The sequence below is a fragment of the Arvicanthis niloticus genome, chromosome 11 (genome assembly GCF_011762505.2).
Source record: "Arvicanthis niloticus isolate mArvNil1 chromosome 11, mArvNil1.pat.X, whole genome shotgun sequence".
In the NCBI taxonomy this organism is placed as follows: Eukaryota; Metazoa; Chordata; class Mammalia; order Rodentia; family Muridae; genus Arvicanthis; species Arvicanthis niloticus.
In genome coordinates this window covers 30527408-30541978 of record NC_047668.1, presented here as the reverse complement: position 1 = coordinate 30541978, position 14571 = coordinate 30527408, and the positions used below count along the sequence as shown (strand labels likewise).

At 40.4% G+C, this 14571-nt stretch overlaps 1 protein-coding gene across 1 annotated transcript in view; it reads right to left on the bottom strand.

The window, feature by feature from the left end:
- Positions 1 to 14571, bottom strand: part of Bzw2 (basic leucine zipper and W2 domains 2) — a 56552-nt gene that overhangs the window by 11680 nt on the left and 30301 nt on the right. The window contains 4 exon segments of the mRNA XM_034514500.2: positions 941 to 1111; positions 5153 to 5262; positions 10063 to 10198; positions 11756 to 11821. Coding sequence (XP_034370391.1) covers positions 941 to 1111; positions 5153 to 5262; positions 10063 to 10198; positions 11756 to 11821 — 483 coding nt within the window.

Below are 14571 nucleotides of genomic sequence, written 5' to 3'. Positions count from 1 at the left end.
TACAGGAGATAGAAGCACAAAGATTTGGGAGTAGTAGGAGAAGGACTCCCCTGCTAAAGCTTGAGTTTATCATATAGAAAGGGTTAAAGAATGCCTTTCCAGATGTATAAACAATTACTGCTATCTAACACATAGCAAACTATACTTATACTATGGTTCCAAAATCTGTAGCCTTTACATAGCTATTGTAAAGGAGCGAGTAAGGTGCTGGCCCAGCTGATCTTCCCCTGTGTGGACTTGTGTTTTCTTCTTCAAAGGTGCAGGAATACAGTTCAATGGTGGAGCTCTTGCTGTGTATACACACAGTCCTGGGTTTGACTCCAATGACCACGAAAATAGAAACAAGCAACACATTCATAGCCAGTGATGCAAAATGCCCAGCCTTGACACTAAGTACTAGTTAATGCTTAACACCAGGAAGAGAATTGACAATACAAGAGAAATACCATTGCATTTACCAGCAGATAGCCAAGTCTATATGTTGGTGAAACAGTTAGATAATCATAGTAAGGTAGTCAATGTGAGCCAAAATAACATTAACTTCTAAAAGACCTCCAAATATAATAAAATAGGATTTTGAGTGAATACCTTGAGCCAACTTCAAGGCTAGCAACAAGGAAATAGTGTATGGTAATATATACGAGAAAGGAAACGCTTATGCTATATAACCTATGTAATTCTTAATTCTACACACACACACACACACACACACACACACACACACACACACACCAGCATGCATAGTTTTTTTTGCAGCATTGGAGATGTAAACCATGGCCTTGTGAATACTTCTTCAAGTATTCCACCACTGGACACACCCGTCCCCATCAATCAACCATGTATGTTGTGCTGGAGTTCAGCCTGGTCTCCTAGCTCTCTGACTGGCCCCACCCTTACTCTTTATCTGTGTGTGTTGTGCAGTAGTAGCTCATTATATTACCTCCTTGATGGGGCATTCCTGAGACAGTCGCTCTTGCAGCTCCTTCTGCAGTTCCTTCCTGGTGCCCAGTGACTGCTGGACTCGGAGAAAGTCCGATAGCTCCTTTAGCCCCGCATCAGTGAAGTACTTAGCGAAATGATCCACGCTTTGTCTGTTCACTGGGAAGAGTTCCTGAAGGAGAAAAGGAGGTATGTAAACTACAGGCTATTCAAATTAGGATGGAATTTTCATATTAGTGTCATTTGATATCTCACATTTAGATGAGGAGGACTGAATTATTCCTATACAGTGACTGAGGTGAGTACCTTCTAAAATAAATTGATTTTCTGAAAAGGATTGAGCAACAAGGACAAGCTTGCTTTGTTCACTGTACCCATCCATGTCTTTTCCTTTTGCTTTAATCAAGAATAGCACAGGACTAAATTTGCCTGACCACATGAATACGATAAAAACTCTGAGCAGTATTTGAACTGTTTTTAAACCGAGAGGAAGAAAACTGAAACCATTAGCTGTTCACACTGCTTCCTTAATCGAGTTAACAAGGCTCCTTCTGTAAGGCTGAAATGATTGGAAACACTAGGAAAAAAAAAAAACCACTCCTCCCCAGGGACCTCCACTCTCATCCCAAGTAAATGAGGCAGCCATTCAGATACAGTAAAAGAGCAATGGAGGACTTTGCCATTCTCATTCTCCACTAACGATGGTGCCTCTCAATTAAGGTCTGGGTAAGATCCAATCTAAACTTACCTCATCAACTGCTCGGGTTCTTACATAATCCTGATGGTGGGTTTTTTTTTTGTTTTTTTGTTTTTGTTAAAACAACAACAACAACAACAACAACAAAGAGCAGAAGGCCGTAGCTGTTTTGATTGTCTTCATCACTTCATCTTCCCCTACGTAGCCTGGCACCTTCTCAGTAACACTTACTCATTGTCTAATCCTATGTGAATTCGGCAGCCAACCCTGAAATTCAGACAGTTTTCAAAGCTCTCACATTCCCCCAACTGCTGGCAAGTCTAAAACCCAGGCATGTGCTTTACATTGGTTATGTGTATCTGTCTGAATGTTGCCAAAGGCTCCGTATTTCCTTAGTGCAAAGAGCTGTCATGGGGCTGCCATCGAAGAGAGGAGCAGAGCAGAGGCTTCTGGGCCAGGACTTAAACCTCAACCTTCCCATTTCATCACCCCCAAATTTCCCTTGACTCATATATTTCATGTCAGAACAGAAGTCAGTGGGAGAATCTATCAAAAGTGCACACACATCAAAACACCACTTCCCACCATAATGAAACTGCATTGTTAATATTTACAGTTCCATCCAAGACCTTCTAGATTTAGGAAAAGGGGCTAATTTCATTTTATGAAGTGGTCCCTGCCCTCCCAGAGAATCAAACTGTACTGGCATTTCCTTTAGACTGTTTAAAATAAACAAGTGTTTCTAAAAACAAAAAGAAAGCTGTCTGTCTGTCTATCTATCTATCTATCTATCTACCTATCTATCTAGTCATCTCTCTATATCTAACTAGTGTGTTTATACATGTGCAGATCATAGGACCCAAGTGGATCCTTAGGAGGACAGCCTGTGGAAATCTGATCTTTCCATATGTGCATCCTGAGGAATCAAACTCAGTTCTTAGGCTTGGTAGCAGGCACTCCTACCCATGTATCCATACTGCCAGGCCTGAAGCAGAAATGCATCAATAAATTTAACACCTGATGTGGCTTATGTACCTAGAAATACTTAAGGGCAGTGCTGTTGGCTCCATAGCTCAGTACAACCACCGAACATTCTTTGTCGGGAAGACATGACTGCAACACGGGATCTGATGTTATGTTCAAGTGTATGTCAGTCATACTGTTCACAGGTGATTCATGAAGCAGATGTGGTTTTAGGATGCATACCCTCATTACATAGGCCTTCCTTACTACCAAAAGTCTGTATTAATTATTATTTGACATGATCTGTTTTCCTTTAGGTTTTGTCTATGGAATTTTCTCTCTACAGCATTTCACCCTGACTTTCCCCTTTGTTTTTGATTTTGAGGTAGTCTTATGAATTCACCATTAAAAAAAAATATGTATGCTCTATCTGTGTGCTGCCCATTCCTTTTAAGTTGGATGTTACCTCATAAAAGCTAGAATCTGTTTGCTTTCTTTCAACTCTCCCCATTCCCAGAAATTTCTGGCACCCAATAGCCAAAAACATACTCAATGAATAGATAAAAGATAAGAGCAACTTCACTTCTCTTTTTTCTAGGGAAAAATATTTTCTCCCATCCGTTCTCCTCTTGAGCTATACAAATTTCCCCCTCTGTAACAGTGCTGAGTAATGGCTGACATCACTATTTTTGTGAACAGTTACATAAAACTTTGTTGCATATCTTCATGAGACAGAAATTACTCCCTGGAGAATGTAACAGATGCCAAGTGTCTCAGGGGTTGAGTCAGGATCTCAGGCACCTCCTGTACTTGTGCATCACAAGCCCTGTCCTCACCCCACTGATGCAGGAAGCACTGGGGAGAAACGGAAGCTATGCTTCTCCTCCCCACAGCATGCAGATCTGGTAAGAACAGTTAAATGCCACGTGTTTTCAAGATAGATGCACTTTTATATCCAGTGACCTAATTAACCAACCAATAGCTATTTAAGAAACCAGACTTTTGAGTCTTTCGTGGCAAGTTGTGATAAATTTTCTATCTTCGTTCCCAACCACCAACTTCCTCTCCATCAACGTGGATCAACAGAAGCCCTCCCTCAGTGTTGCCGACAGAGGCAGAAGCAGCTAAATATCCTACTCTATTTTCCAGACTTGCCGGTGACATTTCCCCCTAATTTTATTTTAAATGGTATTTATGCACATGTGTCAGAGTGTAGATATATGTGCATGAGTGTAGATGCACTTGAAGACCAGAAGAGGGCGTTGGAGCCCCTGGAGATGGAGTTGTTACAGGTGGCTGGGAACTACCTCTTCCTGACATGAGTGCTGGACCCTTTGCAAGAACAGTAGGTACTCTTAACCATGGAGCCATATCTACATCAGGGCCAATAAACTTTGGGTGGCCAATAGGAGGTAGGCTTTTAATATGCCTGAAGGCTTTAGTTTGTAACCTGTGTTTCTGTCCTATGCCATGCAGACACAATGTCCTAAATGGGAGATCTTTCATCTGGTTTCTGAGATGGAAAGACATGTGGAACTTATCTGTGACTAGACAAGATCCAGCTAATTCATGGACAGTTCATGGGCTCACCAAAAATGCTATAGTGGGTCTGGCAGGAAGGCTCACTAGGTAAATAGGTTTGCCACAAAGCCCACCAACCTGAGTTTTGATCCCTATAATAACACGGTAGAAGAACAAACTCCCACAAGTTGTCCTAAGCTCTATATGTGCATCAGGGAATGTATGGACCGACCCCCCCCTTAAAGAAAGGAAGAAAGAAAGAGTAATATAATTCCTAATCAACATATCACAAGTATCTTATTTGTTGAGAAGAATAATTAAAAAAAAATACATCAGGTTTTAAAAAAAACAGTTAAAAAAAAAACTTAGAAAGTGTTGGTTTGTTTTATTATGCTGGGGACTGCAACCAGGATGGCTCTGAGTGTGTTAGGCAAGTCCTGTACAACTCAAATACCATTATAGCCAGCAGGAAAAGGCTTTATTGTTGATAAAATGTTAATACCACGTCAGCAAACTTCCAAACTTGAGTGTTTGTATCTCTTGTAATTTTGTATAAGTGGCTATGACCACATATACAAGAGAAAGAAACTTTAAGAGAAGGATTTAATTTGGCTCACAGCTGGGGGAATAGCTTGTTGGTAGGAGTGGCTTGGTTCCCAGAGCCAACCAGGAAGCAGAGAAAGGGTAGGCCAACATCCAGCTGGTTCTCTCCTCCCCCCCACCCCCTTCTTTATCCCATCAATTTGCTACCTCACAGGATGGCCCTACATTACACAGCCTCCCCCTCCCCAGGAAATCCTCTCTAGAACAGCCTTCATGCATTTGCAGTAGTGTTCCACATGATTGGCCTAGGGGGTAGTTTCATTTATTTAAAATATATTAGAGTTTGTATAAGACTACAACTGAATTTGTTTCTCTATGATAATAAGAAATGAAAGGAAGCCACTTGAGTTCAGCAGACCGTCATATGTCACTGACATGTCAACATCCTGATAGTAGTTACTCGTACAAGCTTGATGCAAAAATACTTACAAGCAGCCTCTTGTCTAAGTTGGCTTTTCTCAATGAAGAGGTAACAGAATTGGCATCTTTCTCTGCCATCCAGGCTTTGAAAAGCTTGACAGCAAAGGAGGCTGCGATGCCTGTTAAAAGAAAGAGAGAATGTTACTCCTGGGGACCAGAGACCACCTGTGAGGATGTACACTTCTGAATAGGTTTCTAGAAACAAGTAACAGCTAATGGATTTGATTCCGGAGAGAGGAAAAGGTAGGCAGACCTGCATGCACAGCTCTCTTTTCATACCCAAAAGAAAACATCTTCATGAGCAAGAACCCGGGCATGGAGGTTCATGCCCTTGATGCCAGTGACAGGAAGTGGAGGCAGGAGCAGTGTTATAAGAGCCAGACCAGCTGGATCTCCACAGTAAATGTGAGGACAGGACAGGCTGCATGGTGATATTCTACTTATAAAAACAAAAACAAATGAACAACAAGAGCAACAACAAAATTAACAGTGAAAATAGTTTCCAGGCAGGCAGTGGTGGTGCATGCCTTTAATCCCAGTACTCTCCAGGCAAAGGCAAGTAGCTCTCTTGATCTCAAGGCCAGCCTTGTCTATAGAGCAAGTTCCAGGCCAGGCAGGACTACGAATACTGCCTGGAAAACAACAACAAAATTGTTTTCAAAGCAGGAGTATTGATTCCAATCTGGTATAACTTAATTATTCAAGTGCTTAACTCATTTTTTTTTCATATTTACTAAATGTGTACATGTATATCTGAAGGCCAGAGGTCAACACTGAGTTCCCTAGAAGCCCTCATGTTGTTTGGTTGGTTGTATTTTCTTTTGTTCAAGACAGGGTTCTTTGTGTAGCCTTGGCTGTCCTTGAACTAGCTCTGTAAACCGGGATATTCTCAAAGTCAGAGATGTGCCTGCCTTTGCTTCCTGACTGCTAGGATGAAAGGCAGGCACCAGTACCACTATCTCTTCATCTTGTTTGCTGAGACAGGTCTCTTTTATGGCCCAAGGCTCCCTCCCCAGTTAGGCTAGGCTTATTGGACATTAAGCTTCAGGGACCTTCTTGTTTCTGATTTTCAGCACTGGAATTACAAACAGGTGCCACCAGGCCTGGTTTTCTACATGGTTACTGGCTATTGAACTATAATATACCCCCAAAGCATTGGAAAAGCACTAATCACAAGAACTCAAGGTGCCAAAAGTTCATCTGATGACTTCTAGGGTCCTAAGGTTTGTAAACCTTGATGATATTTAGAGGCTGTACTTAGCAAACTTATGCTATTAGAGACTTTCACAGTATAGAATGTATAGGGGCAATGTATGATCATAGATCAAAAAATGACAGAGAATGGCTGATGCCAAGACTACAACTGGTTATTTGTGCCATCTGTTCTGTGTTGCTTTTACTAAGAAATGTAACAATCAGACCTAGAGAAATATCCAATGCTCAATACCAATCGGACCACTGCACTTGTATGAAGACTGTGGAAATTCTCACCAAGAGGCATAGGCAAAGGATGTGAAAGAACCAGCCAATAAATTTATTCCAGAGAGCCCGGGAAAGACACCAAGAAGACACTCCATTCATCCCTTTCATTACAGAAGTAAAAAGGCTGAGGAAGCCCAACCTTAATGTGGGAGAGCCCAGAGAGCTCCATGGCAAGGGGTGTGCCTCTAGAATGGCCACAGAAACCGAGGTGGGTGCTGACGTCAGCTGGACAGCAGATAGACAGAAGGACAGTCTGAGAAGCTATTTAAGATTCGACTCATGATTTCTAACATTTTTGTTTTGTTGAATTAGGGTCTTGCTTTGTTGCTCAGGCTGGCCAGGAATATGCAATTCCCCTGCCTCAGTAACTGAAATGATAGGAAGGTAGTTCTGGTGACAGCTGACTTAGTTAAGTGATGCCAGTAAGGACTGATAGTGACCAAAGAGAACTATTAACGTGGATGACCACTGACCTTTCAATGGATGTTTCTCTTTGAACAAAAAAAAATAAAATAAAACAAAAATTCTAAAATTAATTCACAACCTCAGGGCTGCTTCAAATTAAACATGTCTGGAATTTTAAAAAGTAGTTTTGATAGATGTTTAGAGGTTAATCAAGAAGCCACTCAATCCCTTATCATATTTGAATCATGATCATTTCCAAAAATAAACAATTAGCTAGCTAGCAGACAACTCTTCTGCAAACAGTTCTGATTTCCAATTTTAAGTTTATAATGCATTTGATGAAGACTTATGGTGTGGTTGAAATATTGAATTGATTTTCCTAAATTGAAAATTCTGCCCAGAACTAGGGGCAGAAGCAGTTGCTAATGTTTCCTTTATTTCTTTCTAAAAGAATCCCTACTTCGGTCACACCAGGCTGATTTCTGATTAGCCTCGGTCCTGGTACCTCCTCCTCCTTCATCACTCCCATGACCTTGGGTACCTACATCATACTGCTGGCACAGCTCTACATAGAGTCTACTATGTTAAGTGATGTTCTGATGAACACGAATAAGGAGGGAGATACGTGCCATGGCCGATCTGAGAACTCCTGATAACGAGTGGGGAAATCACTCTTGGGATGAAGTCTATGCCATGAATGGTATTCCTATTCATTCTGAAGTTTGCCCTACCTTTATAATTATTACTTCATTTAAAAAAAAATATGGGCCAGCAACACAGCTCAGCAGTTAAAGGTGCAAGCCCGACGGCAGGAGTTCAATCCTGGGCATCTACATAAAGGCAACAGAAAAGAGTGGAGTCTACAAAGTTGTCCACTGATCAACACATGAGTTCTGTGGAAGTGAGTATACATGCACAGGTGTGCACAATGCACACACACACTTCTAAAGCCGGGCCTGCAGACATGCGAGACACATGCTCTATGTCACTGAGCAGCTCCCCAACCGACAGCTGATTTTAAACATTATTCATAGTTCACAAAATCTGTCTTGTAAGGTAGAAAGCAAAGCATGATTGAACTTTGAAGCCTAAAAAAAAAAAAAAAAAAAAAAAAAAAAAAGTATATTCAAGCCTATCACTTTGTATTAAAGGAGACTCTTGATGGAAAACCTGGAATGTTTTTGTAGTTACTCTCCTAATGAGCAGAATGACTCTCTTCTCTTTTATGGCTACTGGATAGCAGTTGAGCAAAGGTATAATTTCTTAATCCATTCTTAATTAGGAATCAACATTTAAATGTCTAGTTTCTAATGATGGTGAGGCATGAGAGAAAACCATGAAACAAATACAAAGCCACTCTCATAGCAAAGGTGTTTCATGATAACCAATTTCAACCACAGAAACGGTGAACACATTGAGCCATACGACTACCATCACTATCCTATAATGGTCACTGTTAAAGATTCATTAGTTCTATTTTATGTATACATGTGTACACACACACAGACACACACACACACTGTATATGTAATATACCCATGAGGTCAGAAGAGGGCACTGGGTCCCCTGAAATAACAGAGTTGCAGGCATTATGTATGACCTGCATGACGGTGTTGGGAACTGAGTCCTCATCTTTGACAAGAGCAGAAAGTGCTATTAAGAGCTGATCCTCTCACTCAGGTTTGACATTAAGTAGTAAGGTAGTTAGTTGTCTTCTGTTGTGATGGCTTAGGACACTCAATATTATCAGTGTATAGCATGCAAATTTTACCTTCTTTTTCTGTGCAGAGAAAAAAAAGAAAAGGCTAACACAAGATACATGAAGTGTCCTGAATTTTTTCATAAAGATATTCAATCAAATATCCCCATATTCACAATGTACTAGTGATTCCAGAATGATAAGTCAAACACTGTAGACAATCAGCATAATGCCACCTGTCTCTTGACTTACTTTTTTTTTCCTTAGCTACAAGAGAACTCTAAGCCCTCTCACAATGCGCATGAATGAAGCTGGGCCTTCCAACATGCAGGAGGAAAACTCTCCAGAAGAAACAGATGTTCTCACAAAAGCGCCTTTAATTTATTTTTAAGGAAAATAACTGTTTTGCGTTCAGTTGTAATTTGCACAGCATTATCTTCCTACGAGAGAACAGCCCACTTTTGTTTCCTTCTATAATCAATGACTTCCGTAGTGCCTGCCGAACTCTTAATACTTTAGCATTTGCACAAGCTTGTTTCTGTTGCGGCATTCTTGACTTTGAAATTATTCATTGTCTTTTAGACAACAAATGCCTTTTGGTTTAAAAAAAGATATTTTCTTATTTACGTGTGTGCTTGCCCATGTGTGTGTGTGTGTGTGTGTGCGTACGTTCAAGGTCACAAGAGTGCAGGATGCCCTGGAACTGTGGTTACAGGCACTGGTGAGCGCTCCTAGTCAATAAGTATCTCACCCTGAATATCTTAAAAATGTGACTGAAATGAATACTCCAGAAGGGCTCCTGCCCAGCCTTTGCATCTTTTATTTCATTAGGCAGGGTATTGCTATGTTGTTCAGGCTGGCCTTGAAACTGTAATGACTCTTACTTAGGTCTCAGCCTTCCAATTCAAGGTGGTAACAGTTTAGGATTTTTGTTTGGGGGGGATATTTTGAAAATGGGAAATTTCCGCCTTCTACTTTCTTTGTTGACTGGCATTTATCTCCAAAGGCAAAAGGGTCCTCCAAAAGGACAAAACTTTCCCAGACCATAATGTGCTATTCACACAAAGAACAGCATCTGAGCAGGAAGAAAAGGTTTGGATCTAATCAATGTCAAGGTATCTACAATCTGCAAGAAGAAGTCAAATGCCAATATATAATAGGTGTGCACATTCTTCTGAATGTATAGTGAGTATGTACTTTAAAAACATCATTTCCTAGCGGTATGTGCACCTGTGCGTGTGCACACACACTCTTCCATGGAGGGCAGACAGTTTTCTCACTGTCTCCAGTGCTCCTTTTCTTTTCCATCACACATGTGACAAGCCCTAAGTACCTTCTTTGACTAAGCTGTCCGTGAAGAGACTGGTGAGGATGGTGGCTGGGAGGGTTCCATTGCCCAGCAGGATCCCAGACAGCATTGCCAACTTTGTCTGCTCTGCTTCAGAAAATGCTTTAAGGAAGAGGAGAAGCTGCAGGTACAAAAGAAAGAGAAATGATGTCTATGAACCCAGACAACAAGGTAGGAAGATAATAATGCAATGAGGTCATCCGTCCATGCCTAGGTAGTGAAGAAGTAGGTCACTGTTTAGTGCAGATAATAGACACTGGAGACGCATGTTGAATCATAAATGAGAGTGCAGAAAGGAATGCTGTCTGACACAGTCCTTTCCTATGGGTTCATAACACATGTAGCTATAAATAGTCATGATAAGGGACATTTAGGAAATGGCGTGTATACATAATATGCACTTTGCCTATGTACATGGAGAAGAGGAAGCACACAGCAAACATGTTTTCCAAAATATATTGACTTTCACATCCCCCACCCCCATGGGGAAACCACTTCCTCACCATGGCATGCATAAAAACAAATTTTTATTCTCATTGATTTACATTTAAGCGTGTATTCTGTGTATTTGTTTGTGTGTGTGTGTGTGTGTGTGTGTGTGTGTATGCATGCAGGTGACCGGAAGGCCAGAAGAGGGTATCAGATCCTGAAACAGGAGTTGCAGGTTGTTGTAAGTCACCTGAATATGAGGGCTAGGAATTAACCTCAGGCCCTTTGCAAGAGCAGAAAGTATTCTAACTGCTGAGTCATCTGTCTCATCCTCCAGCCATAAGAATATAACTTTTTGAAACACAAAACATAGCAGAAAAGAGCCTTCAAGAAGATCTTTGAGGGAGAAGAGTTGTCTATGTTTTTTTTAAAACACCAGAAACAAACACATTATTTCTAGGATCATGGTTTAACCACCAGCTTTGGTAAGGAGGCAGTGGAAGATATGAGATAAGGGGATCTCTAAATAGAATTTGAAAAGACTCTTGACTTCAGGAGGGGGTAGATGTGTGTCCCCAATACTTCAAACCTTAACATTTTAGAGAGCAAGAGAGGGTTACTTAGAAAGTCTGAAACAAGTCAAAGCAAAGGGGATCTTATGCCCGTCTTCACCATGAGTTTTAAGTCCTCAGAGCTGTGGTCCTCCTTTCCTCAACTCTCCTTTGCTTTGCGCTGTGACTAAATTTTCTCCTTTAGTCACATTTCATCGTTTCTCAGGCTTCCCCAGGGAACCTCAATCGCAGCAGGGGCCTGACTAAGTTTTCATCACTCAACACCAACGAAAAGCTCCCAGCATTAATGGAGGTTTGTTTTTACATGAGGGTGACATGATTCTCTAATCAGCTTTGTAATGTGTGTAGGACACACTAATTCACCATCCCTAGCGTCTGAGAGGGATTATGTCATTCTCTAGATATTTATACTGAGCGGAAGAACCTTAATCAGAGCCTTTGACTTCTATTCTGTATCTAGTAAGCTCTTAACAAACAAAAGACATTGCCTCATGCCAGAAAGTGACAGAGAGGGGGGCTTAAGTTAAAAATTCTCTCGGTGTATGTGTATCTCTGTCTCTCTGTATCTCTCTGTCTCTCTGTATCTCTCTGTGGTTTATTTTTTAGATATGGTCTTGTTTTGTAGCCCATGGTGACCCCAAGTTCAGGATCCTTCTTCCTTAGATATTTGAATTTACCTTTTTCATTTCATCTTCAAATGCCTTTTCCAAATACTTGTATCTCCTGATGAGTTTATTGAAGACCTAAACATAAAGCAGAATCAGTGAATTATGCAAATAATTGTAAAGGTCACAGAAGGGTGGAAATATACCACAGATGTACAGTAATAAAAAGATAAACACGCTCATACTAAGACATGGGAACCGTAAGCACTTCAGAAGAGGTACCATGACCCCAGGAAGAATAAGACCAAATACATACATAGGATAAGCAAACTGAAGAATAGAAACAGGGGCTGGAGTCATGGATCCAAGGCCAAGCGTGCTTGCTGCTTTTTAGAGGACTGAGTTTAATTCCCAGCACCCATGTTAGGAAGTTCTAAAGCACCTGTAACTCTAGCTATAGAAGAATGGAAATGTTTCAGGTCTTAAAGGGCTCCTTCCCCTGTACACATATTTTTATACAAATACATAAAAATAAACACATTAAAAACAAAAATATAACATAAAAATTAAAAAAAATTAAAGAGAAACAATAAACAAATAAATGTTGGTGAAAATAAAATAGGATTTTTAATCTTCCAGATACAGACATTGAATATGTCTGAAACAAAGGGGTTATAGATAAAAATCACTGAGCTAGTGGCCTGGTTGGGAGAGCAGAGTTCTGGGCACATTACTATCCAGATGGGTCACAATGTGAAAAAAACATAATCTACTTAGCTATGAAGAATTATTGGCCTCATCATCCCTACAGAACCCTAGAACAGGAATTGCCTTTCTGTCCTGAGTCTAGACCGTTCTGTATATAAATGATTCTTTTACTGAAACAGGGATCTTGTATGTACTGATCATCTTTAGTAATCATGGATACGTCTGAACCCAGTTGCTTTCTCTAATGTGTTTCTTCATATAACCAAGAGGACTGAGAATGACTGCCTAAACTCACTTCAGGTTTTCAATCACCATACTATCAAAGTATTTGCCAAGTATATAGCGTATACAAAATTAATTTCTAACTCCAAAACTTCTTTTTAATTATTTTTTCCTTCCAACTGAACATTTCATTGGCTAGGTTTTTCTGTCAATCTATAAATAAGCAACAATTTAAAAGCTCAAACACAGATCAGATCTTCGGTTTTATATAAAAAAAATTCCCTTCCTTCCTTCCTTCCTTCCTTCCTTCCTTCCTTCCTTCCTTCCTTCCTTCCTTCCTTCCTTCCTTCCTGTGTGCACAAGTATCATCGCACTCATGTGGAGTCCAGAGGAAAAGTTTTGTGAATTGCTTCTTTCCTTCTGCCAAATGGGTCCAGGGGACTGAACTCAGACGGTCAGGCTCAGTGCAGTTGCCTTTACCCAGAATCATCAGAGCCCGCAAATATCTTCCTTCATATTAAATATGAAAAACGGAATCACTTGCTAAAAGACACCACCGTACTAAGACATGATAAAAAGGCAAACTACTATATCTTTACATTTATAGGAACAGTTGTCCTTATGACTTGTAGTTTTGTCTCGCTTTAGTCTATGTTTTCATTGGAATTCAAAAAATGATCTGCAGCAATTTGATGCTGAAAATTCTATTATGATATGGTAGATGGTAAACTGTTATCAGGTATCAAAGAAATCAGATTTAGGAATTATGATCCTTCCAGCTGTGGCAGTGCAATAGGCAGAAGCATTGGGAATTTGAAGCCAGCCTGGGCTATGAGACCCAGCCGCAAATCAATGTGATGAGCTATGAAACTCAGTGTTATTACTGAATCCTATCCCTTCCCAGATTATTTACAGCTCTTATATACACAGTAGAAACAAAGACATCTAAAGGACAGACCAGTGTCTGAGCAATTTGTTCCTGTCTGCTTAATCTTCTGTTTCATGCAAAAATAATCTTTTCCCCTATTTTGGTAGTGAAGCTTGTGCAAGCCACACAAATGCATGCTCCCCACTGAGCTACACTGCCAGATCAGAAGTGGCGCTGAGAAGAGTCACTGTTGCAGAGTCCATATATAATCAGAACAGGAATAGCAGATCTAGTTAGCTGTATTTACAACTGATGGCTTCCTGACCTTTCACTGGGCCTTAAAATTCATTACTTCCTTTTACCAAGCTAATGTGGGCAAACTAACACTCTATAATTTTATTTAACATTGCCTGAAAACCCAGGGAGTTTGAACATACTTGCACACATTTAACAAGGATTTGTTTCTTCTCCTTGAAATATTTCTACAGCTGCTTATCCCGATTTATTAGTGACTCATGAACAGGTTTTATGCAATATAAATATCTCTTTAGCGCTTATTCATTTTTGAGACTGGGTTCAATGAAGCCTTAAGTGGTCTCCAGCTCACTATATAGCTGAGGATGACTTTGATCTTCTGATCTGCCGACCTTTACCTCCAGAGTGCTGGGATTGCAGGTGTGCATCAGGTATCTACCCACTTTATGCATTACTGGGGGACCAGGAAGCAGATCAGGCCTGGGCTTTATGCATGCCAGGCAAGTACTCCAGTAGGTGAATGACAGTCTTAGCCTCTCTTACTCTTTATGATCTTTTTAAAAATTGGCTTATTTTATTTTTGTGTATTTATGTTTTGTCTGTATGTATGTCTGTGCACCATATGTATGCCTAGTACCCTAGAGGCCAGAAGGGGTTGTCTGACTCCCTGGGACTTGAGTTGTAAGCTGTCACATGGGTGCTGATAATTAAACCCAGGTCTTGTAGAAGAGTAGCCAGTGGTCTTGACCATGGTGCAATCTCCCGAGCCCTCTTCATATTCTTTAATATATATATAGATAGATAGATAGATAGATAGATAGATAGATAGATAGAA